Source organism: Zonotrichia albicollis, chromosome W (genome assembly GCF_047830755.1).
Source record: "Zonotrichia albicollis isolate bZonAlb1 chromosome W, bZonAlb1.hap1, whole genome shotgun sequence".
Classification (NCBI taxonomy): domain Eukaryota; kingdom Metazoa; phylum Chordata; class Aves; order Passeriformes; family Passerellidae; genus Zonotrichia; species Zonotrichia albicollis.
In genome coordinates this window covers 24,342,550-24,366,382 of record NC_133859.1, presented here as the reverse complement: position 1 = coordinate 24,366,382, position 23,833 = coordinate 24,342,550, and the positions used below count along the sequence as shown (strand labels likewise).

At 39.0% G+C, this 23,833-nt stretch overlaps 1 protein-coding gene across 9 annotated transcripts in view; it reads left to right on the top strand.

Moving 5' to 3' along the window:
- LOC141726821 (transcription factor RFX3-like) overlaps positions 1-22,579 on the top strand; it is a 235,579-nt gene extending 213,000 nt beyond the window's left edge. For 7 of the 9 annotated variants that reach the window (XM_074531891.1, XM_074531892.1, XM_074531895.1 and 4 more), the window contains 4 exons: positions 10,902-11,110; positions 12,097-12,250; positions 14,306-14,348; positions 14,892-22,579. In XM_074531891.1, the coding sequence (XP_074387992.1) occupies positions 10,902-11,110; positions 12,097-12,250; positions 14,306-14,348; positions 14,892-15,133 (648 nt within the window). In that variant the 3' untranslated portion in view covers positions 15,134-22,579. Of the gene's footprint in view, positions 1-10,901; positions 11,111-12,096; positions 12,260-14,305; positions 14,349-14,891 lie in introns of those variants that run through there. The other 2 variants (XM_074531897.1, XM_074531898.1) reach the window with 2 other exon arrangements.
- The last annotated feature ends 1,254 nt before the right edge of the window (positions 22,580-23,833 follow it).

Sequence of the window (23,833 nt, the reverse complement as noted above, 5' to 3'; positions counted from 1 at the left end):
GTTGATCAGTCCCCTCTCTTCCAGAGTTTTCCCAAACTTGTGAACAACCCCAAAGGCATACATTGAATCTGTGAAAATCATTCCCTTTTCCCCTTTCAGTCCCTTCAATACCCTCAAAACTGCGTACAACTCGCATGCTTGTGCTGACCAGCTCGCACTCAGGGGACCTGCTTCAATCACTTTTCCTGTTTTCTCATCCACAACCGCATATCCCGAATTTCTTTTCCCTTCAACCACCCTGCTCGAACCATCCACAAACCACTTTTCCCCCTCATCGAATTCTTCTTCCTCCAAATCCTCCCTGATCTTGGTTTGCAATTTGACCACCTCCACGCAGTCATGAACTAACTTCTCTGCAGCCTCCCCAAACAGGAACTGCGCAGGATTTTGTGCAGTCGTTGTCCTCAATTCCAAGTCCTGCGAGTGAATCAAAATGGCTTCATACTTTAGCAACCTTGCATCAGTGAGCCATTTGTCTGCTTTCTGCTGTAGTATACCCTGCACATTGTGTGGTTCAAATACTACCAGAGGTGCCCTGAAAGTCACCTTTTTTGCCTTTTCCATTAGCAAAGCCACAGCCACAATCACCTGCAAGCACGTGGGCCAACCCCTGTTGACCAGGTCCAAAAGCTGGGACAAGTACCCCACAGGTTTCCTGACTCCCACTCAGTCCTGCGTCAACACCCCGTGCGCCGTGTGATTGCTAGCATCCACAAACAACTGAAAGGGTTTTCTCACATCAGGGAGGCTCAGCACTGGTGCTGCTGTAAGTGTCTCCTTAATTCCCCTGAATTCTTCCTCATTGTTTTGCATCCATTTAATTTGATCTGTGGTGAGTTTCTCATAAAGAAATTTCACCTTTTCGCTGTAACTTTCAATTCACTGCTGGCAATATCCCAACAACCCCAAAAGCTGCCGGACCTCCCTTTTTGTCTGCAGGGGTGGCAAAGAAATAATCCCTGCCACCCTTTCGGGGTCCAGCTTCTTCTTGCCCTTAGTTAACCAATGTCCCAAGTACCTGACCTTAGGCTCTGTGAACTGTAGATTTGACCTTGAATGCTTCAACCCCCTTTCCCCCAAGAAGTTCAAAAGCTCAATTGTGCTTGCCCTTACCTCTCCCTCCCCCTGACCTGCGACTAACAAATCAACTACATACTCTAGAAGCTTTGTCCCCCCGGTTGGTACAAAATGACTTAAAACCTGTTCAAGTGCCTGTCCAAATAGATTTGGAGAATCCACGAAGCCCTGAGGCAACGAAGTCCACCTGAGTTGCTGCTTCCTGTTCGTCTCCGGGTCTTCCCACTGAAACGCGAAATAATCACAGCTGTCCTCGGCAAGAGGGCAGGTCCAGAAAGTGTCCTTTAAGTCAATTACACTGTACCAAGTGTCCTCAGGAGAGAGAATATTAAGCAATGTGTAAGGGTTCGAGACTGTGGGGAACAAGGTCTTAGTCCTTTGGTTCACAGCCCATAAATCCTGCATCAGCCTAAAGCTGCCATCCGTTTTCCTTACTGCCAGAATTGGGGTGTTATGCCTTGACATGCATGGCTCTAGGGTGCCTTTCTTTATTAATTTGTCAATTACTGGTTTCAAGCCCTTCCTCCCTTCCATGGAGAGAGGGTATTTTTTGACCCTTATGGGGTCTTCTGGTCTTATAATTTCAACCCGTATTGGTTCTATGTCCAACCTCCCAGCTTCCCCTGGAACATACCACACCCTCGTGTCTATCTTTTCCTCATCTGGAGCAGTGAGGCTATAAAGCCTTACTTTGAGTCGTGCTTTTTCCACAGCCAACCCCACTCCCAGAGTGGCTATCATATCCCGCCCCAGCAAGTCGAAGTCTGCCCCCTTTGCCAATAATATATTACCACTGTGTTTTCTATTTCCTGTATTTATTTCTACATCTTTTATGATCAGAACCTCAAAGGGATCCCCCTTTGCTCCGGTTACCATCATGGAGTCACTGCTTAGAGTGCACCCCTTTGGTAACTGTAACACCGTCGTCCATTCCGCCCCTGAATCCACCATAAACCACATTTCTTCCTTACAGGGTCCCACTCTTAGTTTTATCAAGGGCTCCCTAGATGCTCCGGACCCCAAGCTGAAAAGCCCCTGACATTCCTAATCCTCCTGGAAAATTGCCTGATCCTTGGCTCTCTTGGGAAAATTTCGTTTGATATGTCCCTTCTGTTTGCAGTAAAAACATTCAAAATCCCGCTTCTGCTCACCCAAGCCCCTCCCCTGAGCCGGACTCAGGTTTTTCCCCGGTGCCTTTTTCGCCGTGTCCTTTCCCCGTTCCTGTTTTTGAGCCTCCCTTACCGCTGCCAAGAGAACTTTGGCTTGAATTTTTTTGTTATTCCTCGTCCCGCCGCATGTATACTTTCTGGGCTTCCCGCAATAGTTCTTGCAATCCCAGCTCCTGCCACCCGTCCATTTTCTCTAGTTTTTTTCCAGATATCCTCCCAGGACTTGGCCATGAACTGTGTTTTTAACAATACCATCCCCACCGGGGAGTCAGGGTCCGTTCCTGAGTACATCCTCAGACCCTTTCGGAGTCTCCCTAACCACTCTGTGGGGGTTTCATCCTTCCCCTGACATTCCCGGAGTACCTTACTCATGGTTTGCCCCTTTGGTACCGCCTCCCGGATACCCAAAATAACCATATTCCTTAAATTTATCATCTTTTGCCTCCCTTCTTCTGTCTGAGCCTCCCAAGACGGCTTCTGATTCGGCCAACACTCTTCCCCGGCCCCCCCATTTGGGTTCCGCTTTTCCCAATCCTTGATCATGGCTAACCGGATCATATCTCTCTCCTTGTTCTTAAACAGCGACCTTAAGATCGCTTGGAGATCCTCATAGGTGTATATGCTGGTTCCCAAGAACTCATCCAACCTCTCTGCCACCCCCAAAGGATCATCCATTAATTTTCCCATTTCCTTTTTAAGTGCCCTCACGTCACTGGTGTCAATCGGGATATGAACATATCCAATCACCCCCGGAGCCATCGGTACCTCCTGCAAGGGATAGATACTGGGTTTTTTGTGCTCGTCCCCACTTTCCCCTACGGTCGACCTCCTTGCTCTCCGCCTCATTTGGCGCGCCGGGGGACAGATGTCCCTAGAGACGCCTACCTTCCTTTCCTTGATTTTCGGGGACGCCTGCGGTAGCAGTTGTGCCGCCGCCGCGTGGCCATGTGGGAGGGCGGATGCCGCTGCCTGCTCCTGCGGCGGTGGCGGAGCGGTCGCCTGGGCTTGCAGAGCCCCAGCCTCAAGAGGCATTTCCGGCACCGCTTGTGCCTGCGCTGGATCTGGCTGCTGTGGAGCCACCAGGTAAGGGGGTGAAAGATTTTCCAGTGGTTCCCATTCCTTCCCCGCTTTTGCCGCACACCGGAGAGCTTGCACTTGATATAGACCCGAGCAAGCATGTTTCCACATGTCAGCGTACTCGATTTCCTCCGGGTCCCACGGGCAGCGCCCGGCCACGTGGTCAAACAAAGACTCACAAGTCCATGTTTCAAATGTGCCAAATATTGGCCAGACCACGTACCTTCCAATCTCCCTCCCTCCCCATTTTTCCACACAAAAATGAATAATTTTCTCCTTGGACTTCCCTACCCTCCATGGGTTTTCATCCCAGTGTTCCAGCATCCACCCCAAAGAGCTATCTCTAGGGATTTCTGGTAGGACTCTCTTGGGGACCTGGGAGGGTTATTCCTGATTTTTCTTCTGGTGTTTGCTTTTCCCCAAACCCATTTTCTCAAGGAATGTTGCGATTTTTCTTACCTTTTCTTGTTTCGCTGGGACGTTCGTCACGTGTCCCGTCTCTCTTTCTGATGTCAAGTTTTCCGGCTCGCGAAAAGCCGCCAGCTTGACCAAGCCGGGCAGTTGAACCACTTTGCTGACTCCTGGGCTGTTTTCTTACCTGTTTCCTCCAGTTTACAGAAGGCAAATGAGTTCCTGGAATTTTCCAGGCTTGTCTCTCCCCTCCTGATCCCAAAACATGACTGGTTTTTCCCCCTAGACTCCCCCTGAGCCCCGGGTCTCGTGTGTTCCAAATCAAACCTTGCACTTCCCCCTTGACTGACCACAGCCCTCGTGGACATGTGGAACTTCAGTCTTTGGGGTCCGCTCTCGCTCCGTGACAAAGTCACATCTCACATACGCATCCGGTCACGCTCCTCCTACCCACACAATACTTACAGTTCTTTTTCTTGCCTGGGTCTCTTTGTACATGTTGAATTTTACAGGAAAAAACCTCGGGTCTTGGAAATCTCTCTAGAGCTTTCCAAGTTTCTCCAAGAATTGGGCCCTCCTGTCTCCCTTGGCTGTGCTTTTGGCTTGCAACACGCGGATCCAATTACGGTCCGTGGCTCCAGTTGCAGCTCTTTTGTGAATCTGATTGGTTTTCGGGATCCGATCCCTCTCAGGCAGCTAAACTCAGCGGGGGCACTCCCTGAGTGGGAACGGGGTTCCCGAACCCCAAGTTCAGATCAGGTCAGGGTCACCAAATTGTTATAAATGATCAAATTGGTAGCTAAATTTATAAAAAATTTAACAAAGATTTATTAGATTGTTAACAACAAAAACAAAATAGAATTTTAAAAGACCACCACAGCTTTGGGCAGCGTTGAACCCGGGTTTTGGCGCTGGGTGAACCAGGATTCGACTGACAGAGTGACAGCATTTTACCAGTGGTTCACCCCCGAGTGCTTCAAGCAGCTAGCTTGTATACAGTTTATTCTGCCTGAGGCAGGGATGACTGAACATTTCTTTGTGTTTCTTCACATGTAGAACTGGATCCATATATGTGCAGGAACAGACAAAGGTAGATCCAGGGGTCCAGACGCATGTCTGAGCATCTAGGCAGAGTCTGTATTCATATGTGGCAGAGCGATGCCAGTTCTTGAGCACAGTAGATGTAATCATCTCAGGTGCAGGTCTTGTGAGTAGCTTAGACATTCCAGCAATCATGGTCCAGGAAGTTTTAGATGCAATCTTCCCAGGTGTAGATGTCAGACAAGTCAGCAATCATGGCCTGGGACAGTCCCATTAATACGTTAACAGACCTGATATTATCTTAACGTTGTCCGGGAACTAGTTGAATAGAAATAAGACTCTGCTCCCAGCCAGAGTGGTCACAGACATAACATTGGACTTTCACAATATTTTATACATATATAGCATGAATTATCTCTACCATATACTATGCCCTTATCAGGCATCCTTGCATTCTTTCTTGCTGTTTTGCACGTAGTCCTTTCATTTTTCATGCAACCAAGGATGCAGCAAATATTAAGCAATGTCCATCATTTATGTGCCTATACTTAATAAATACTTTCTAATTTCTGTGATTAATATATATCCTCCAGTTTCTGACCTCATGTTTCAGTCAAGATCCCATTGCAATCCAGCTTCTGCAATTACTGCATGTAATTTGATTTTATTCACTTGTCCCCTGTGTTTACAGTATTTATATTCAGCTACTCTAACAGCTGCTTTTTCATGCACGGTTTGGTAGGTATCCTAATTATGAGCAAGCAGCTTATTCTGACATTGTAGCATCACAATTCTATTTCTCTAAAATACTTTGTTCATACAATAGTGTTTGTTTGGTCTGACGTATGTGATAAGCAGTCAAAACAATCCATCCCCTTCCACCTAAACTCGTAACTTCTTTCCCTTTTACAACAGGCAATTTTTGTAAACATTTAACCACATCAAGACATTCAGCCTCTCCCAATTTTGCATTCCATGATTCACGTGGTCCTGCAGCAACAGACCATTTCCTGGCTATTGAACTATAAGGCATATCTTCCCCTCCTGTAATGTCAAGCAGGGGTTTCTGGTCTTTCTTCTTTTTTGATTTAAACATTTTGTTCAAATCCTGTTGACTACACCATTTTTGTTCTGCCAAATTATGTGATCAGCAAAGGGATCAGAACAAAATGACTTATGACGCTGTTGAGTCAGAGACAGAATGAAAGACTCCAGTCTTCATAAGGTGAATCAGAAGGCCAGATGAATGAAAGTAGCGGGTCCTTTTATATGTGACTTGCTAATGTTATAAATGATCAATCGAAAAGCCAAATTTATCAAAATGCGAAAAAGATTTTATTTTTTTCTGCGACCAAAATACAGTCCTCAAAAAACCCACAGCCAAAGAGACAGCATTGAGCCCGGGATCGGCACTGGGTGAACCTAGATACGACCTCTATCACATCAGATCTCCCTCTGTTCACGAGCGCCACTTCTTGCGGGGCTATTTTATACAGTTTTTTATGCCTGAGGCAGAGGAGTCCTGATTTATTTTGTAACTCTGCATATTCAAGACAGTTTCTTTCACTGTGCACAGCTGGACAGTTGTTGCTTCCTGAGCGGTAGCCAGGGTAGCCAGTGTTGATCACATCAGGGGAAGTCGCATATTCAGATGTATTTTTCTGGCGACTTCTGCTATCTCAATTGATGGTACCAGTTGGGTGATGATTGTCCTTGGGCGTCTTCCGATCATCGCGCTGGCCATGTCTATTCATAAGTAAACTGGGTGTTGTTCTTCTGTCGCCTTCAGGAATTTTGAGATTCCGAAGTAGACGTTTGCCTCTGGGCTGCTTGTGGTCAGAGGCTTGTTTGGATTTCACAATCTCATAAAATACATTCTCTTTATAAGCATGAATTATTTCATAACATATATTACACTAAGGTAAGACTTAATTGGCAAAATAAACACGGGCAGGAGACCTTTCTTCTTTTTAATGGTGCCCTGGTTTAGGGCAAATTTGTTAAAGAATCTGCAAAGGAGGGCTCCTCCAGAAAGCAAAACCCACACGGCCCCTCCCCTCAACCGGTTCGGGAAAAAATTCCTTGGAGAGAGGTGGAAAGAACCTGTTTATTTCAGGCACAGCACCCCCCAGCACACAAAATGAACAATACCCGATGACACCGCTTTGAGAAAGATGGCAAAATCAGAAAGTCTCTTTCGGGGGGGGTGGTTGCTCTGTTCTCAGTCCCTCCGGCGCTGGGCCAGCCGCTGCAGCCGAACCTTCGGTGTTCCCGGGTCCCAGTCCGGAGCAGGTTCGAGATGGTCACAGGAACAGGAGAGGAGAAACAGTCCAGGAAGCAATGTGGACTGTTTAGCTAGAACTAGCTAATAAGCAGAGGCAGAAAGCAGAGCAGAAGCAAGAGCAGAAAAAGAAAGCAAGCAAAAGCAGCAAGCTGAAGCTGGAAGTGAAAAAACAGCCCTGTGTACCGCTTGTCTCTGTGTCCTGATAAGAGAAACCCAAACAAAACTTCCACTCTTCAGAGCCGGTCTTAAAGGTACAGAACAGATGAATGGGGATACTAGCATCATAGCGTCACCCCAGGACAAATGGCTTTATTAAAAGTGATCATCTCAGGTGGGGAGGACCAACTGGCCCAGGACAAACGGCTTTATTAAAAGTGATCATCTCAGGTGGGGAGGACCAACCGGCCCATGCTCATGCTGCCACTGCTCCCAGGAGTGACTCAGAGGAGGAGGAAGAGTGCAACTTTGTCCACTGGTCTGAGGGTAGAGCTGGGAGTTCCGTCCTCACGAGAGCATCGGGAAATTCCCTTGGTTTTTAGAATCAGCATTCAAGGTCCTCTGTCTAGCAGACATCTTTTTTAGGTTAGGGTGAGGGGTAAAAAGGTCTTGGCGGATACTGGATTCTGTTCTTTCACATCTAGACATTGCTTTGATTCATCAAATTTGTGTTGGCTCGTTGTTTTAGGGGTTTTTGGCTAGGTTTGGTGAGGGGTCCCTCCCGTTGCATGCTGGACCCGATGTCATTTGCATGCTGACTCGATGTCCCTTCCCCTTCACCGTCCGGGTGCCATCTTCCAGGAAGCAGCAGGGCGACGCCCGGCTAAGGGAGCCGGCCAGCACCTGCCCCCGCGGGACACGGCGACCCGGGCCAGTAGCCCCGGCACGGCCGAGACCCGCGCCGAGGCGGGAGGAGCGCCCCTCCCGCTCCCCGGGGCGGATCCCCACCCCGGGGGCACCACCCGTGGGGCTCCCCAGCACGGCCAGGACCCGCACTGAGGAGGAGCGCCCCCCCCCCCCCCGCTCCCCGGGGTCACCCCCGGCATGGGCGGGCCCGCACCGAAAGGTGGCGGTGGGGCCCCGCCGGGGCAGCGGCGGGCTGGCTCGAGGTACTATTAAAAAGGAAACTGTTAACAGGAGATTACAACATGAAATTATTAACAATAAATAGTTAGAACTCCAACTTGGCAGCAATTGGTTTAACTTGTGAACTCTGCAACCTTAAAAAAAATGGGCAGATTTTTCTACTCATAACAATTGGTCTCAAAGTAAAAATGCAGCTGGCTACTCTCTTAGCTGGGGGTGGGTGGAGTTTTGTCGGAAAGGACTGAGACTTCGGCTGAGGGGTGTGGGGCTAGGCTCGGGTCCTCGCTCGCTCTCTTGCTCTCGGATCGGAGGAGAATGGTCGAATTGCCGCTACCGCAGGGAGAATTCGCTGCCACTGTGGAGTTCAGCTCCTGTACTGCTTCTTCCTTACGGTGGGTGAGCCTTTGCTTGTAATAGCGGACATTGAACTGGGACCTTATTAACATCCGGTCGTAGTAGAAAGGACCCTCGTCATCTAATCGGATGCCTCAGGGGAAAAAAAACTGGGACCCCAAACTCCTCCCCCTTCCCTGAGGGCGCGTCTCCCGGCTATGTCCCGCAGCTGCTTGCAGACACCTGGCTGCCGCTGCCCAGCCCCATTGTTTTCTGCTGCTGTCTTGTACTTTTTCTCTACATTTTAACCTAGCACCCTGTGCCTGCCAGGACACCCCGCGACTGCTGCTACGGCTGCGGAGTTTCTGCTACATTTTGTTTGCTACCCTGGATGTGCCTGCGTCTGCCATTCCAGCTGCCGCTCAGAGGTTCCTGTAACAGCCCATTCTGCCATCCAGAGGGGCACTGAGAACGGCTGCCCCTGGGGGTTTGTAAAAGAAGCCCCTTTTCCATCTCTTCTGCCAGCTCGCCCATCATTACCCACATGCAGAAAGGCAGTTGACCGTGCATCACAGTACCCCCTGCAGCCACGGGAGAATCATTGCACCTGCCCCACCTGGCCAGAAGCCAACAGCGCCCCTGCCAGCTGTGACCATACCTACACCAAAGGGGAAAGTTCTTGGCAGCCATGAGAAAGCTGTTGTTTGGTTTCTGGTTTTCTTTGTTGTTGCTGCCGTTGTGGTTGTTTGGTTGCCTTGTTATACATACTAGTAAAGAAGTGTTATTCTTTTTCCCATATCTTTGCCTGAAAGCCTCTTAATTTCAAAGTTATAGTAATTTGGAGGGAAGGAGGTTCCCACCTTCCTTGGCAGCCACCTGTCTTTCGAACTAAGACAAAAGGGATTTCACCTTTATATTGTTACTTGTATAAAGGTACATGATCAGATGTTTATTTTGGAACTTTGTGGTCTGACATACCCATCTGCTGGCCAGGCACCTGGGCATGTCAATCATGAAGCCCCTGTTTTCCTAAAATTGCATGTGTTGTTTTGAAAAGGTACATATGTTTAAAGGTTCACACAGTGGTCAACTTTGGTTCAGGCTCCACATAGGGCCTACCACATCACCTCCTGTGCATGGTATGAGGTGGTATAGAATAAACCCAGGGTCCTGGCCTTAACCCATCTGGCTGCTGCAAAAATTAACTCTTTCCTGGCCAGAATCAGGACACTCCTTCAAAGCAAAAGTGGTCATGGTACTTAGGTTTCTTGTTTCTTTGTTCCTCTTTAGTTTTTACTTTCTCAACTCCCATTAGTGAAAAATGGAGTAGAAAATAAATAATTTTTGTAAAGTTTAATAAGAGATTAAGTAAGCAACAAAAAAAAAATCCGGCGCTGGGGTGCTCCTGGCCAACAGCCAAAGAACACTGCTGATGTATATGGACAGTGTTCTCTTTATAGGTTACATCACTGAGATACATGAGTATTCGTGTGTTTCATTCATTATTCAAACATTCTTTCAAACTTTCTGATGTTTTGGGAACTCCTTTGCTTAGCTTCTTTACACTCTGGCTTATCTGCATGACATCCTGTGTGTCAGGTCAATATATTTTATTTCTTCTTGTGTCTCTATCCTGCTGTTTCACATCCTCTGATAAGGATTTAGTATGTCCTCCTTAAATTTAACATGGTATTCTCTAATTGTCCTCCAGTGCTCTGGTTTGTGTCAGGGTTATCTTATCACTTGGACAGGTTGGCCAGTGGATGGCTTTACACTGTTCTTCTTGGTTACACAAAAGCCTTTTTTACATCTTATGTTTTGCTAAGATCTATATCACAATACATCAATCACACTAGTATTTCCATAAGTGATACATAGATATTATATTCATTACACTACTATTTCTATGAGCAACGCAGTGCATGCTTAAGCTATTATTATATTATATTATATTACTAAAAAGAGTTATAATTGATACTATTTCTAAATACTTATAATCACTAACAACATACATAAGCTAATACATAAATGCGAAAGCCAATATTATCTGGTAATTTTTCACACATTTGATTGCCCTTTCCACTCCTTGTTCCTGCAGTCTCAAGCCTGACAATTCCTGAAACTTTTACTAGAAAAATTATGAATGAGGGAAGTTGAAAATTCTTTAATGAAAATGAATATGGAACATTGCAATGTATTTATGGATTTTAATTGTAATTTTGTGTGTGTGCTTTATTTCATGTCCATTTTTGTACTTTGGATTCCTCCTCTCATTTTCTTCCAACAAAACTGAGACAGACATGAAGATAAAAATACTCATTAGTTTGTCTAATAAGTATATTTCATCCTTTTAATTTAATTGTTCAGTCTTCAGGTATAATTTACATTTTGTGTTTTGCTTTCATTTTTGCCATGTTTTATAACAGGAACAGGCTTCCTGGGTGTGTCAGTGTGATGACAATATGGTTCAAAAACTAGAAACAGATTTCAAGATGACTCTTCAGCAGCAGAGCACTCTAGAGCAGTGGGCGGCCTGGCTTGATAATGTAATGGTGCAAGCATTGAAACCATATGAAGGAAGACCCAGCTTTCCTAAAGCAGCACGTCAATTTCTTTTAAAATGGTCTTTCTACAGGTAGTCTTCTAAATTATTTTAGCTATTTTATTATTTGCTCAATAGTATGCCATAATAATGTTGAAAAAAGTTATATCAGACAATAGTTCCCAAGAAATGTAGAGCTTTTCCCCCACCTCCCAAAAGATCGGTGTTCTTAACATTAAACACAGTGATATGTGCAACTCAGCAGCAGATGAAATTATTCTTGTATATTGTTTTATAGACCTCGTGCAAGTGTAATGAAGTTAGAATTTTATCCTGATTTGGAAACATGCTATGAAATATTTTGGATTGAATAGCTATACAATTTTAAAGCCAATGTTTTACTATTAGTTATTAAAATACCATGGGTTCTATTTTTATTACGTAGGGACAATTTTTTTTTAATTGTGTAAAATAACAAGACAAATGTTCTATGTCGTCTGCTACTGTATCAATTATCATAGTAAAGCTATTTTTATTCAAAATGGTGCATGATAGCATCTACTTTGTGAGAGTATCATATGGATGTTTTCATCCACAATCTGCATTTTTCTATTATAAGGTATACACAAACTTCTCTAAATTTTACAAGTTTAAAAATCATACTAATTAAAAACTTTGAACTAGGAATGGGAGCATAACAGACACAGTATTTTGAAAGACCACTTTGTTTGAAATTAAATGACTTTAATACAATTTTGCTACTTAAAATTTTAAGAACTTACTTTTGCTAAGTTCAGTTTTTACACGTGCTCACATATTAGTAATTGTGCATACACCAAAAAACCCCTTCCTGCCTTTTTGAAAATTTAGCTTCTAGTTGTGTAATATGGTCTCTAACCATGCTTTCAAAAAAGGGGAGAGACAAATAATTATTTCACAGACATTTCTTTCTGAAGACATCATAAATCAGATGGTTTTGAATAGCATTACTTTATTATTCTTGAAGTGTATATTCCATATGAATGAATTATTAAAGAATTGTGATATTTATTTCATATTTTCCCCCCATATTTAAATAGCTCAATGGTGATTCGAGATTTAACCTTACGCAGTGCTGCTAGCTTTGGCTCTTTTCATCTGATCCGCTTGCTTTATGATGAGTACATGTTTTACTTAGTCGAACATCGTGTTGCTCAGGCAACAGGAGAAACACCTATCGCAGTTATGGGAGAGGTAAGATAATACACAAGAAAATGGATTGGTGAATTAAGCAATAAATTCAGATATGCATTTTCAGGTTTTTTAACATTTACATGGACCTATAGGATATTTTTTAATAATATTTGTAATCTGTTGTAGATTGAGTTGCAAATACATTGGCATCTTCAAATTTGGGTTATATACCTTCATTCATGTTTCACACAAATGAAATGAAAGTAGCATGGAAGTACTTGCAGGATTGGGACATGGCATGATTTCATGCCTATATTCCAATGTATTTTGTTTAAAATAAACAGAGCAAAGTAGAAATTCAGAAACACCGTGTCTTATATGCGTTTATGGTATTTGCAATCTGAAGTTTTCCTCACTCTTTTTTTTTTCAGTAGCACCCCTAACCATTAATTTTGTGTAAGTTGCTTAAGAATTCACATTATCTTAGGAGTTATCATCAAGGAATTGTACTTTTAAAGTTCTAGAAAATTGATGTGGACATACAATAGATAGTTCACCAGACTGAAGCTCGATGTTTTTATACTTGATGATCATTATATCATGTTTAATTTTACTGATAAGTTGTAAGTCACCTTGCATGACTTGATATATTATTTTTTCCTCAGAATATATTAAAAAGTATAATTAAATATTATAAAAATATGTACATTTTCATAGAGATTGGAAGTCTTGGCTTAATTTGTAGTTTAATTAATCTGACGTAAAAAAGAAATTACTTTCTGATTAGATACTTGAACTCTGCCATTACATTTATAGCAAAGTACTGGAAAAGTATAATATTGCTACATTCTTGTTTTCTTGACATAGTATATGTCAAATGTAATGCTTGTGGTGTACTGTGGGACTTCCTACAATGTTTTGGTGAACTTATGACAGATATTATCTTAGGAGAAAACATGTAATCTAAAGTTTTGAGAGATGAGAGGGGAACAGGGAAGTTGTAAACATTCATTAAATGCATGGCTTCTTGTGTTTCTCTGCATTTACTGACTAGTTGAAATAAAATGGGAAAGACTAAGGCTAGTTTGACAAACACTTGAAGCCATTATGAACTGTCTTTACGGCTGAGAAAAAGTTTCCTTCTCTCCCATCCCCTTAGATTTGTAGATTGATTCTGGTACCAGTACTCAGACAGTCCTGTGGTTAACTGGATCAGAGAATTAATCATGTCTGAAATAATCCCTTGGGCTATTTTTATTGGATTAGGTCTGTCATATTGTTCTTTGCATGGCCATGTGGATGACTTCAAGTGAAAGGATGGGTATGGGAAGGTGAGGAGTGAGTATATATGAGGGAACCTGGAAAGATAGGGCTGCTGCTGCTTATGCTGGTTTAGTGTTCACTGAAGTTTTATCTTTCTGTATTTCTGAAAAGGACTGAGTCAGGTATGTTTAGAAATATATTTATTTAAATATTGTACTCCTTTTATTTGAGATTAACAAATCAAATTATGCTCTGCAGCTTCTCATTTAAGAGAAGGGTAAAGGACTCAGACAAAGAAAGGGAGGAAAGAAGTTTTTTTACTTGTGAGCAGCTTTTCACTTTATTTTTTATAAGTAAACTAGTCAGCATAATATACTGTAATAACCATCAACCCTATTTTCAGTGGTGCCATTTATTTACCCTATGTATAGTTTTGCTACACTATAACTGCCTTAGTGACACACCATTTCAGGATAACTTTTAAGCAAGCTTTTGGTTAAAGTATTGCAGTTTAAAAATGGACACCGGTCATATTTTCCAGCATTCTACATCAGAAATATTTCACTCAAAGCAACAAAGGCCTTAAGTCACCCTAAAAATGCAAATACATATGCTTAAGTTTATATCCTATTGTTTTAATTGCTGACAATATTTTATTTTAATTTCTTTAATATGAACACAAATATAATGGAATGGAAAATGAAATTTTATACTATGGATGTGACTGCAGTCAAATGCATGCACTTTCATACTAGCCACAAGCCATTAGAGCATACTACTGGCTTTTCCATAGATAATCTAAGGTCATGTTTGTGTAGGACTGTGCGCACAATTTTATTGTTTATTTTGCAGTTTGGTGATTTAAATACTCTATCCCCTGGAAATATGGATAAAGGTAAGCACTCCCAAATGTATAATTTTATATAGAACTAACATGTCTATTGGAGCAAAGCAAGTTCTTTTTTTTTTTTTAAATATAGTTAAGCAGAATTGAAAGCTACATCATAATTTAAATTATGTGAATATTACTATTATAGGGGTACAATATGCTATACATGATATATAGTATATTATAAGGACTAGAATACTCTAGGGCCTAAATAGTTAATGTTTTTTAATGTCTAATTTTTACACAAGAAATTTTCAAAATTTAATTGTATATTCTGGTGAGAGAGCTGAAAGGGATGGACAGCTGGAAAAAGGAAGATATGATTGGTTATTACACTTTCCTGTGTTTTCATATTTCATGTTATTTGCAAAATGAAGGCCTTTGTATTCAGATTTTTTCCCTTTGTGCTTTCTTTTCTTTTCTTTTCTTTTCTTTTCTTTTCTTTTCTTTTCTTTTCTTTTCTTTTCTTTTCTTTTCTTTTCTTTTCTTTTCTTTTTTTTCGTTTTGTTTCGTTTCTTTTCTTTTCGTTTTGTTTCGTTTCATTTGCAGATGAGGGCAGTGAAGTTGAAAGTGAACTAGAAGAAGAGATGGATGAAAATGGAGGGCCACAAGCCAAGAGGGAGAAAACAGACTTAAACCAAGCATTTCAGGTGGGCTGCTTGCAGCAGCCAGTGCTTGAGGGTGGAATAGAGCAGAGCCTCCTGAACCCAATTCATAATGAGCACATTGTTACAAATACTCAGACTATCAGACAATGCAGTGCTACTGGAAATACATATACTTCAGTCTAATATTGAAGTGCTCCTTAACTGCATTAGCCTTGTTGATGCTGGACTTAATGGGGGAGATAGGAGAATAGGTCTCAAAGTCGTCTTATCAAATTTTGGCTGTGCTGAACATTACCTTTTATTGGATTGTGAAATAAAATGGGTGTATGCATTTTGCCAGATGTTTAAAAATATTGTAAGCAAAATAATTTTACATTGGTTATTCAATATTGAGTTTTCGTAGTTTCAAGTGTCAATGAAGATTTTTGTCAAGCTTTTAATGTTAATGCTTTTGTCCTCTTAAAATTAAAATAACTTATTTTTTTCATAGTTTAAATATATTTTAATGCTAATTATTTCTCATAATGATTTCATATACATAGATTTTTAATTAGATGCAAAATATGAAAAGAAATACTTTCTTTGACATACTGGTTGCATGCTCATTTGCAGTAGATGCATCAATTCTGTTATAAAAGGTGCTTTTCATTGAACACAACTAGAAGACACTATTTTCATGAAAGTGTGAGCATTCAGGGGGTATTTTTATCATAATGTTGGAGGGTTGGGAAGATCTAGTTTTCTTTCTGTAAGGAAGAAGTGTTTTCACTGCATTTACAAATGCAGAATAAGTGATAAAATTGTAACAATGTGGTAATGTGTACACTGTAGGCACACCTAATTATCTAATCACACGTAAACAATCTAAGCTTCCTTTAAAATCAACAGCTCTGGATTATATTTGCATACCAATTCCTCTGGTTTTGGAGACTACTGATTCTATTTTGAGACCACTGCACAGATATGTCTGGTTGTCAAATGGTACTGTAGTTAATAGAAACTAAACCACAATAGAAGTAACTTGATTTTTTTTAAGTGTACGTGCTACTTATGTTGAACTGGACATATAGGGAAACATTCCTTTTGGATGACTTTCTTCTATTCTAGGCCTGTTCCTACTATTTTAATTAGCTGCTTTCAAAAATGATAATTTATAGAATGTAAGAAATGTAGCAACCTGCATAGTTTTCTTTTTAAAATGTGTCTCCTGATTAATAAAGTGAATTTAATTTTTTACAAAAACTTATTAAGGTAGTGTAACTGGCACGCCTCCCTTGTACTTATTCCCAATTGCATTAAATTTTAATAGGTGGCTAGATGGATCATTGCTATTTAAGAATGTACATCAGGGATCATTGTACCTCGGCTATTACATGGTGCCTTAAACAGAACTGAAACTAAGATTTAGTATTTTTTGTTATTTTTAATAACTCTTAACATTTATTCAACAAGGTGTGCCTGTCACTTTCAAATTTCCTAAGTATTAGGGGCAGGTTGCATAGTCTTCAAAGAAATAAAGAGGGTTTTATTATTAAGTGATATTTATATCCCTCCTAAAACTGATACTAAAAATATTTTTTCTTGTTTCTAGTTGAATTTCACTTCATTACAAATAAAATTTGCTTGGGAACTTGAAAAGCAAAACTAGCTTTAATGCCAACTTCAAATCTTGTTAAAGTAAATGCACCATAGTCATAAGCATGGTTATATTGTTTAAACTCTTGTCAGATTTTAATTTTAAAAATTGAGACTAAATAAATAAGCAGGTACATAATGCAGCACATATTTTCAATTTGCATATGTGGTAGGGTGTCAGTCTGATGCTAGGTTTTAATGGTTATATTTTATAGTGATAGTTTATACAGTCCATATTAATTGATGTTAAACATTTATTATTTTTTCTGATTATTTTAAGCATTTTCATGATTTTTAAAGCAGACATAAATTTACTAGGCTAAAATGTTGAATATAATTAAATAAAAGCAAAAAAGTGAAAGAAAGAATAACAAAAGTAATTTTATAGAAAGGACTGCATTAAAAATGAAGGGAGTCTCTTGTTTTATCTAGTGTGACTGTGGATTAAAATTTTTTTAAAGTCATATATACCAAATGGGTAAACAGCATGTGACATGAACAGTGTATTTTTAGCAAAGAAATTTGTTGCTAGAGCTTTCAGATTAATCAAGGATGGTTATAGCTCAGCTGAGAGGGTTTAATACTTTTTGGGGTACAAAATTATTTGTACATTTCTTAGCAAAATTTGGAGGCAAACCCATCCTGCTCCATTCTATGTAGGCACAATTCCTACTTATGTCTGTAGATGTTTTTTGTCTCAGCAAAAAGTGCAAATGAGGTTTGTATTAATTTCTCTCTAAATTCACCTGTGCACTGAATCCTCATAGGTTGTGTTCTCCCAAATATCACTGCATCCTGGGTTTTTTCCCTTAGAAATCAGCACCTTTCACCAAAAATCCTAAAAACTAACCTATGATATTTGCTCCCTTTTATTTTGCATTATAATATTTTAAAAAATAAAATATAGTTGAATACTCAGCATTTTTCATTCTTAACATAGGGTGCCCTATGCTGTACTGATGGTCCCTATTGCCTGGTTTCAAATTTTGTGTTGACAAACTTTAAATATTTTTTATTGGTAGAATGTTGGATTTATTGTTGCTGAAAGAAAAGTATGGTTGTAACATGTAAATCTAGATTGCTAAGAAGAGGTGGGACCTGAACATCTTCTGAACAGTTAATCACTGTTCATGTAGTGCAAAAAGAAAACAAAATATATGCATACAAAGATAGAATGCATATCATGGATTCTAATAGAAGTTGTCAAAACAAATTTAAATTATTCCTTATTCATATAACTGAATTAAGTTTGTATATCTATGCTTATCAACTGATTATTCTCTCAAATTTTAAAGTAATATTTTCCCCACTTTAACAATTATTTGACAGAATTAAGTTGCTGTAAGCTGCTGTGCTTTGCTTTTAAATTTACTGCAATTTAAATCAAACATACGCGCACGAAACAATTTAAATGATTTTGATATTTGTTAATACATGGGTATTGTTAATGATTTGAGCACAGAAATATGGATACCTCAGTCCAAATTATGTAGTGTGTAGCATGTGGCTGAATTGCCACTCTGAAGCTTGCTTAACTCTTTTAGAGCTCTAAAGAGCTGTAGCAAGCATCTACTATCTAGACATTACAAGATAAGGGTTCACATAATTTGTGGATTTTACCCAATCTTGATGTGAAATTAAAAAATTATTTTAGAGTCACTTCCCCCATTGGCACAAATTACTTAGTAAACAGTGTGGTGGAATGGGAATGGGTATTGTTGAATTACTTTGTCAAAACATGGGGCCCAATTTTCACAAGTTTAAATATATGAAAAGTTACATTTTCATATTTCTCATTGTAAATCAGTTTTTTTTTAAAGCTCCCTCTTTTCAGTTATCTGCTTCTGTGTTTTATTAGTATACTGTAGCATGCTTTGTGCATCTTTTTTTTTTTTAATGTTCCGTTAAAAAAAAATGGATAGTACTCTTTAAATTGTTTACTTGCCAAATTATGATGTACAGCATTTCTGCCTTTAGTTCAAAAATGTGTAAAATATTGTGCTTGTGTACTGTCGCTGAGGAATCTATAGCTTTATAAAACATTTCAGTTAAAACGGAAGCATTTTTAAATGTCTGAAATACTGCTTCTGTTCAAAATATTTTCCACGGGGGAAGACCTGACCTGATATATTTGTGGTTCTCACCAAATGATATCATCATTGTTTAGAAATACATTTATATTAGTTAGCACTACATTGCAATCTAGCTTACTTTACAGAGTGGTTTTACAAAATGAAATAACCTTTTATAGTCATGGAAAAAAAAGGTGAAAAAGTAACTTTTTAAATTATGTAAGTATTTTTTGTACTTTGTGACAGTTATTTCAGAGTTTAAAACATTCTTTTGACAGATCAGTATAGATTTCTGAAAATTACATCCTCATCTGTAGAAAAAGAAAACTATCATGTCTATGGTTTAAAATAAGGTCAATAAATGGTATTCTAGTATCTTTGCTACTTTGGTGATTAAAAAAATAAAAAAACAGGAATAGAAGAATAAATACAAAGTACTTACTTAGTTTTAGCCTTAGAAAATTAATTTAATGTAATGCCTTGCATTAACCCTTTGAGCATTGTGAGGATACACTTTTTAGGTAATTTAATTAGACCACTGAAAATATTCTATATATTTAAGTAACTGATTGTCCTGCAGATTTTTTTTTAATTTCTAAATTAAATATTTGCATGGTAGACAGAAATGTTTCTGCTTCAAAAGGCTTAATAGATTTAGGTGAAATTATTCACTGCCACCAATATGTGCTGTATGGTGCAAAACTATTTCTGCTATTTTATTTTCACAATTGCATAAATATCTGAAGAAATAAAATATTTGACTCTACAGTCATAGGTTGTTTACCTTAAGCTCTCTTTACAATATGGAGGTTTAGAAAAAACATTTGTTCTCTTTTGGAAATATCTTCAGGCTGATATTAAAATACTTTAATACTGTAAATTAAAATCGTCACAAATAAAACCAAAACTATTTAATTAACAAGAAAATTAATTTTACAGAACCCTTGTTATGTTTGCAATCAAATTTTCAGCAGTCTATCTGATAAATAGACAAAAAGGACATTGTATTCATATTACTTTTAAGTCAGTCACTATGATATGAACTAATGGAAAGACAGTGATACTAGATTCAGCTTCCTCTACAGGGATGCAGTTTGTATGCCTCTTATTGAATGTCAGAATTTAAAAAGAAATAAAAACCAAACCCTAGAAATTGCACCTGCCTTCTGCTGTGTTGAAAAGTCCTTTGTTCTTAAAAGTACTACTCACCAGAACAAGGGAACAAGTTCAGAAGTGAGTAGAGAGTTGTTGAAAATTATAGATAGAAATACCACCTTACTTAGCTTTTCTACTGGTTGATGGCAGAAGCAGTCAACAACAGTAGGTGCAAATGTATTTTATTCAAATCTAGCTGAGTGAAAACAGTCTCATTATATTTAGTGGAATTACGTCACTAATATAGTGCAAGTAAGTTGTAAAGATTTCTAGTCAGTTAATGCAAATTCATGCATAATTATAATGCAATACTCAAAGGGGTTTAATTTAACAATATTTTATTCATAATTTACTGTAAATGCTCCCCAGTTTGCCTGCCTTGAATATTGCTGCTAGTGATTCTAAATGTGAGCAACCCTAACTGTAATTTACCCATTTTACTTAAGAAAGAGTAAAAGCCACTTACAAAGTGACTGCCTAGTTTTTGTTTGAGGAAAATGTGCCTCAGTTTGATCATTTAAACTTTCATGATTTATTCTATTTTTTTTCTTTTAAAAAAGAAACTCAGCAATTAAAATGTTGGGACTGGAAGCCCTGAGTAATTAAAGTTTTTGTAAAAATTGTTCTTTACTATAGAGAAAAAAGTCTATAACAAGACTATGAGCATTAAAATGACCCTCACTTAAATCAGAATCAGGGAAAGGCTCTTATGTTCTTAAGTGCTTCCTTGATCATGTTGCAAATGTCTTCAAGAATTTTCAGCACTGGGTGAACTTTAAAATAATAAATATTTGAAAATACTTAAGACTGTAGAGGGACAACCTCTCTTGATTTGGGTCCACCAGGTATATTTATCCATTATCTTTTGACTCGCTGATAAGAGGGTCTTTTTCTTTTAGATTTTGTTATGCAAAGAATACTATAGGGTTCTCAAATGCATTGTTAAAGTGATTGTTCTGTATTTAAACATTAAATATCATATTGGAGTAACTTAATAAACCAATTTAAATGTAAAAAAAATATAATTATGCACCAAAGCAAGTTTCTCATCCTCACTGAAAATTTGGATTTACAGTAATAACCAATGAGGCTATTGAATAAACTTTTTGAGTGCCTTTCAAACACTTAGGAAATTTTGCCTCAGGTGGTAAACTGTAATTAGGTTAATTCTAGAGCTTGTCAATCAGTAATTCTGTCGTCACTCAGGGCTTTCTTAGCTTCTAGAAAACTTACTTGGTTCCATTTATTTTCTACTGTATTTTTTTAAGGTGCCATCATTTAAATTTCACTTAGTAAGTGGCAGTTTACACTATTCAGTACCACAGGCACAGAAATGTAATAACACTAGGAGAAATTGAACTTTTGCTTTCCTGTTTACTACATACATTATGTAAATTAAGAAAACAACTTTTTTGTAGAAGGTGCATGTGACATAATGTAGTTTTGCAGTTTTTTAATTTGTTGAACACACTTTTTAATTATTTAAGGAAAACCTCTTTAGAGAATAATTTGATAGGATTTTTTGTATAATGCACTTGATTTTGTAAATATGTATTTCCTGATGTGATTTTTTTTCTTTTTTTTTTTTTTTTGTGAGAAATGGTTAATCTTTTAGTATATCATGTCCTCTCAAAATTGGAAGGAGATAATAGTTTGTGGGCAATTTGTATTGTGTACTGTACAATAACTAGGAAACTTTTATAACTCTAAAAAGATATATTAACTTTTAGTGTGTTGTTTTTAAAAATAATGGCTGGAACATGCTAAGGACAGTAGGATTTTTCTGAATATTTCAGACTTGAACTCAGGCTAGTTTTCTTGTGTTTTTCAAAATAAAATTGTGTATTGTCTTCTGAAATAAATAAATTTGTTTTCCTGTTACAAGCATTTGACATTTGAATTGTTTTGGGGTTTCTATAATTAAATACTTTAGATTGCAATACTAATGAATTTGGAAGAAAAAATATTTCAACTTTATTTAAATCATAAATGGAAGTTTAGTTCAACCCCCCTGCAGTGCTATAATATAGTTCCCATAGCATACAATATGGCAGAAATGGTGGAAATTCAGGGATGGAAGTTATTGTAAGAAGACAACAGAATATGATGGGTTGCACCTCAAAATACCATTTTTATTACTTCTGCAAGGTGATTTTTCTGCACAGTGTTGATATTACCAAGCAAGTCACAGTCCATATCATGTTATTTTAAATGTATTTAATTTGCCTCACCTCAGGCAATCACTTCTAATGTGTAATAACACATATAGTCCACAACAATCTAAACTGTGTCAAAAGCCTAGACAAATATAAAGCCAATTATTATTCCACAAATGAACCAAGACACTTAAACTGATGCCTTAAGTTTTACCTTTCATATTTTTCAGATTCTGTGCTGCCTTGGTGTGTATTTCTGAGCTTCATATTAAGTGTTAGTAAGTTCTCTTCACAGGGTGGGTAGACAAAACAATCCTTTTCCAGCTTGAGAACCAAGGACAACTGTTACAGCCTCAGGCCAAAAAGCATAAACAACGATGAACTGAAGAGAGCAAATAAGGAGAATGGGACTTCATAACCTGAAGCTGTAATTGGACAATTAACCCCAATATGTAAATGGACCAAAACTTGTAAAAGTGTGAAACCATGTGACTGGTCATCCATTTTGTGACTATTTTGCGTCCATCTTGGGTGTAGCCCTGGCCAGGGTCTTGTACTGCCCAAGATGTATCCATTAAGGCCTTTTAATAAATACCTACTTTATTATTTTAGCTCTGTCTAGTGTCTGTTCCAGGTCAGCCTCTCAAGGCATCAAAACCTTTATCTCTTTCTGGCACTGTTAATGTTATGCCAAATAGAGTTGCTGTGTTGACTTGATGCTGTTATTCCTAATCTTGTTCCAAATTTCACTAAATACCATTGTATGTATTCTTCCCCAATAACTGGATTAGCCTAAGGATATTAAAAAAACAAACAAAAAGAAATATTGACTACAATGTGGTGCTCTTGACTGTTCTGAACAATTTTATTAATATAACTGTTTTCCTAAGGAAATACTATGCACCCAAAATCTGAAGCTGTCTTCACTACTAGAGTTTAATGCGTAGTCAGACATACTTTCACAAATTTAGTTGGAGTGGTGTTTAACAAGATGCTGTCCCCAGCTGTTCTCTCTTTCCAGCTGGAAGTTGCTGTTTCCCATGGTGAGTGTGATGTGAGTACAGATGATCTGAGTAATACCTTTGTTCCATAGCTTGGGAAGTCTTTAATGCTTCCTAAGGTGTTGTAGTAGTTCAGTTAGAGGAACAAGAAAACAAGTGGATGATGACAGGCATTTATTGAATTATTGAATGATATAGGTTGAAAGAGACATTTGGAGGACTCTAATCACAGAATCACTAGGTTGGAAGAGACCTTTAAGATCATCAAGTCCAACCCATGCCCTAACACCTCAACTAAACCATGGTACCAAGTGCCACATCCAATCTTTTTTTTAAACACATCCAGGGATGGTGACTCCACCACCTCCCCAGGCAGACCATTCCAGTACTTTATCACCCTTTCCATAAAAAACTTTTTCCTAATATCCAACCTAAATTTCCCTTGCTGCAGCTTTAGACTGTGTCTTCTCGTTCTGTCAGTTGCTGCCTGGAAAAAGAAACCAACCCCCACCTGACTACAATCACCTTTCAGGTAGCCCAATCCCCCCCACTTCCTGAGCATGGCCTCTATTTGTGTTTGACATCTTTATGGGGTAAAAGCTTCCTAATATCTAATTGGAATTTCCCATGTTTCAGCTTGGGCCCATTGCCTCTTGTAATTTCTTCTCTTTTGAAGACTAAATGATCCCAGCTTTCAGCCTCCTCTTTTATGCCATACACTGTAAGAGCCGAAATGAGGGATGTGGGACTCCAGGCAGCTCTCCAAAATGCAGTTTATTCCATCCAAGAGGTTACAGCAGTCCAGGGTCGTAGACGACAGAGCCTGTGCCTACAGCTGTCAGCTCCAGCTGCAGGCAGGTGTGG